At 43.4% G+C, this 3,493-nt stretch overlaps 1 protein-coding gene across 2 annotated transcripts in view; it reads left to right on the forward strand.

Annotated features, from left to right (window-relative positions):
- Positions 1 to 243: 243 nt before the first annotated feature.
- dgke (diacylglycerol kinase, epsilon) overlaps positions 244 to 3,493 on the forward strand; it is a 15,699-nt gene continuing 12,449 nt past the window's right edge. Inside the window, exons 1-5 of one of the 2 annotated variants that reach the window (XM_015057558.1) lie at positions 244 to 904; positions 2,005 to 2,164; positions 2,273 to 2,392; positions 2,797 to 2,940; positions 3,249 to 3,406. In XM_015057558.1, the coding sequence (XP_014913044.1) occupies positions 453 to 904; positions 2,005 to 2,164; positions 2,273 to 2,392; positions 2,797 to 2,940; positions 3,249 to 3,406 (1,034 nt within the window). In that variant the 5' untranslated portion in view covers positions 244 to 452. The remainder of the gene's footprint in view (positions 905 to 2,004; positions 2,165 to 2,272; positions 2,393 to 2,796; positions 2,941 to 3,248; positions 3,407 to 3,493) is intronic. The other variant, XM_015057557.1, reaches the window with a different exon arrangement.

The raw sequence follows: 3,493 nt of genomic DNA on the forward strand, positions 1-3,493 counted from the left end.
GCTTTGAACCTCACCGCACATCACTGGTCTGTAGCTTTAATTTACCAAATTTATATGTACATAAAACATTATTAAGAAATTACCAAAAGAAAGGTTTAAAAATGGCTTTTAAGAGTTTACTAATAATCATAATACTTTAATAATACTGGCAGGAAACGTAACTTTGCAATTTATTGTAATTGAGTTGAATTTGTAGGGGTGAACTATCTTCGCGTGCAAACACTCTTTGCAGGAGTTACGTCAGCGTAATAACTTCGTGTTTCGACGTGATGCCGTCCTCTTCCTGTTTGTAGTTTTTCATCTTCAAAACTACAAAGCAGCATCCTGTTGATGCCAGTGAACATGAGCTTGGCGGGGACTCGTCGCTTGGTGGTGACTCTGCGCTTCTCTTCTCCCATTTGCGCTCCTTGAAAGGCCCCAAGCCCGTCGCTTGTGTCCGGACCGCGGCAGCGATGTGCCAGGAGGGGGGCGAGGCGAGGGAGGACTGCGGCTCCCGGGAGGAGTGGACGCTGCTGTTCTGGACCTCTCTGGCCGTCATCGTCCCGGTCATCCTGACGCTGTGGTGCAGCGCGCAGCGCTCCAAGAGGAAGACCTACATGAAGGAGTTCTTCAGGAAGAGCAAACACGGCTGGCACTACACGGACCTCTTCAACAAGCCCACCTACTGCTGCGTCTGCTCGCAGCACATCCTGCACGGAGCTTTCTGCGACTGCTGCGGTGTGTGCGCCGACGAGCAGTGCCTGCGCCGGGCCGACAGGAGCCTCCCTTGCAAAGAGATCATGGCCCCGTCTCGCCCTGACGGATCCACGGAGCACCGCTGGGTCCGCGGAAACGTGCCGCTGGCTAGTTACTGTGCTGTGTGCAAGCAGCAGTGTGGGACTCAGCCTAAGCTCTGCGACGTCAGGTACCACAGATATCAGGCATGATCAAACAATAAACACATCACTGTGACTTCATTAAGGTTTTAGATGAAACATACAGATAATGAGTAAAACGTTATCTATATACACACATTTTAAAAAGCTACAGGTGTTAACATAAATCTTTCAGTCCATTAGGATTGGCAGATGATCCAAAATATCGATAACAATTCAAACTCATTATCGGTGTCAAATCGATACTAGTGCGGTAGAATTTTCTACACACACACACACACACACACACACACACACACACACACACACACACACACACATATATATATATATATATATATATATATATATATATATATATATATATATATAATTTTCTTTTAATTTTTTTGAAAATGTGATTTAAATTCTACTTCTCAAACAAATTGGAATGTTGTGGTGTCACATTAAACCTTCAATAAAATGAAGCAAAACAAGATTATTAATGATAGACATCCTATAGTAACAAAATGTTTCTTGTAGAGTAGTATTATAAACTGTAGACATTTTTTGTCTTTTTGGCCTTTCCTATTAATACCTAACCAACATTTCTTTGGTTTTACCAGATGATGAGCAGAGATATTTCTACATTTTGTATTCATTTTTGAAAGCTTTACGTTCCAAGATATTCATTACTTTTTACCAATGCTGTGTGTGAAGCTGCAACTTCACTGTTTATACTTTCAAGCTTCTCCGACGCCTGGTTTTCGTCTAATCCTGGGATGTTGACAGAACTCGTCTGACAGCCAGAGAACAAACACGGTTTAAGTATGGAAAGACGTCCCACCTCATTTCTGCTTAACTTACAAATAAGAAGGCATGTTAGAAAAATGCATTATGCATTTGGAAGAATTTAAACAGCAAGATTAGGTTATGCAAAAATAAAACGTAATATAAAAAAGTTGGTCATTTGAAGAGGTAAGTCTGAGGTCAGAATCGGATTGATTAGAACCGCTCCCTCTACTTTCCCGTCTGATGAGCTGCTGCTGTTGTCCAACGTGTGCAGGCTTGATGTTGCTCTTCTCAACTCCCCGTTTGTGGTCTGACCCCAAACTGTCACGGTGCGTCTCCCTCTGCGCCTCCTTTTCAGGTGTGTCTGGTGTCAGACCACAGTTCACGACGACTGCATGGACGGCTTAGCGGACACAGAGACGTGTGACCTGGGCGAGTTCCACAGCCTCATCATCCCTCCTCACTACCTCTACCTTGTCAACAAGCTGCGCCGCCGGCACCCTGACGAGTTCACCAAGGTGCGACGCATGTGACGTGGATCTCCTGAGTCGCTTCCATTTCTTAGAGCGGTGGAGAAAGGGACTATCACCTAGCTGTTTTTTTTTTTTGTTTGTTTTTTCCTGCAGCTGGGGGCTTCCTGTGGCAGTAGCTGGACTCCTGTGTTGGTGTTGGCCAACACACGGAGTGGCAACAACATGGGGGAGGCTCTGCTGGGAGAGTTTCGAACGCTCCTCAACCCTGTGCAGGTCAGCTTCCTCCAGGTTAAACCTGTCGTAATAAGCATTTAACCGAATAAATCCAAACGAGCTCGATAATTTCCATTCTGATTATTGATATTTTTGTCTACAGATTTTGTAATCCATTTTATTCATGGCTTCGGTTTTGAGCGTTTTGTTTTTTTTTTTATTTCTGGTTTATTAGTGTTTTTTGTGGTTGTTTTGTTTTGTCTACTTGATATGTATTCCAGTTCCAGTCTAAAGTGTTCTTTACAAAATTCAAAAGTTCATCGTTTTTTGAGAGAGCAAAGAACGATTTTTACAGACAATAATTACTGGGACAATTTATCGTCCAGCAAAAATCGCTGCCGTGTCAGGCCGACTTCAGGTGCGTCGGCCTCCGATCTGATCAGAACGGCTCCGTCCTTTTCCAGGTGTTTGACCTTTCTGAGCTGACTCCTTCCAAAGCCCTCCAGCTATGCACCCTGCTGCCCCCGGGCAGGGTCCAGGTGCTGGTGTGTGGAGGTGATGGCACTGTGGGCTGGGTCCTGGATGCAATAGATGCAATGAAGCTCAAGGTACGATGATTAGATTTTGTTCAGCTTTGATGAAGTCCAGAGCTTTTTCAAAAATCCTGAAAAACCACAAGAAGTCTGGCTCCTTGGAAGAAAAATGAACGAGAAATGTACAATTAAAAAAAAAATAAAAAGGGAAAATCATGGTAATGCACTGTTTTGTGATGATCTCTCATATGAAATCTCAATAAAACTAAATTGTTTGTGGTTAAAATGTTACGAATTGAGCCTTTTTTTTTTGTTTTGTTTTTTCAAAGCAGCATATGTCACCTTTTTTGTTTCCATTTTTTATTATGCTGCTTTTCTTTCAGGACCAAGATCAGTTTATCCCCAGGGTGACCATCCTTCCTCTGGGGACAGGAAATGACCTTTCCAACACTCTGGGCTGGGGGGCCGGGTACGCTGGGGAGATCCCAGTGGAGCAGGTTCTCCGTAACGTTCTGGACGCAGAAGTGGTGAAAATGGACAGGTGGGACTTTTTTTTTTTTTTTTTTTTTTAATAAAAATTTTTAAACGTTGATTGGGGAACTTTTTTTTGGTCTTTTGACCGCTGTTT

This window comes from Poecilia latipinna, unplaced genomic scaffold (assembly GCF_001443285.1).
Source record: "Poecilia latipinna isolate Pla-1442-1.1 unplaced genomic scaffold, P_latipinna-1.0 Scaffold1472, whole genome shotgun sequence".
Classification (NCBI taxonomy): domain Eukaryota; kingdom Metazoa; phylum Chordata; class Actinopteri; order Cyprinodontiformes; family Poeciliidae; genus Poecilia; species Poecilia latipinna.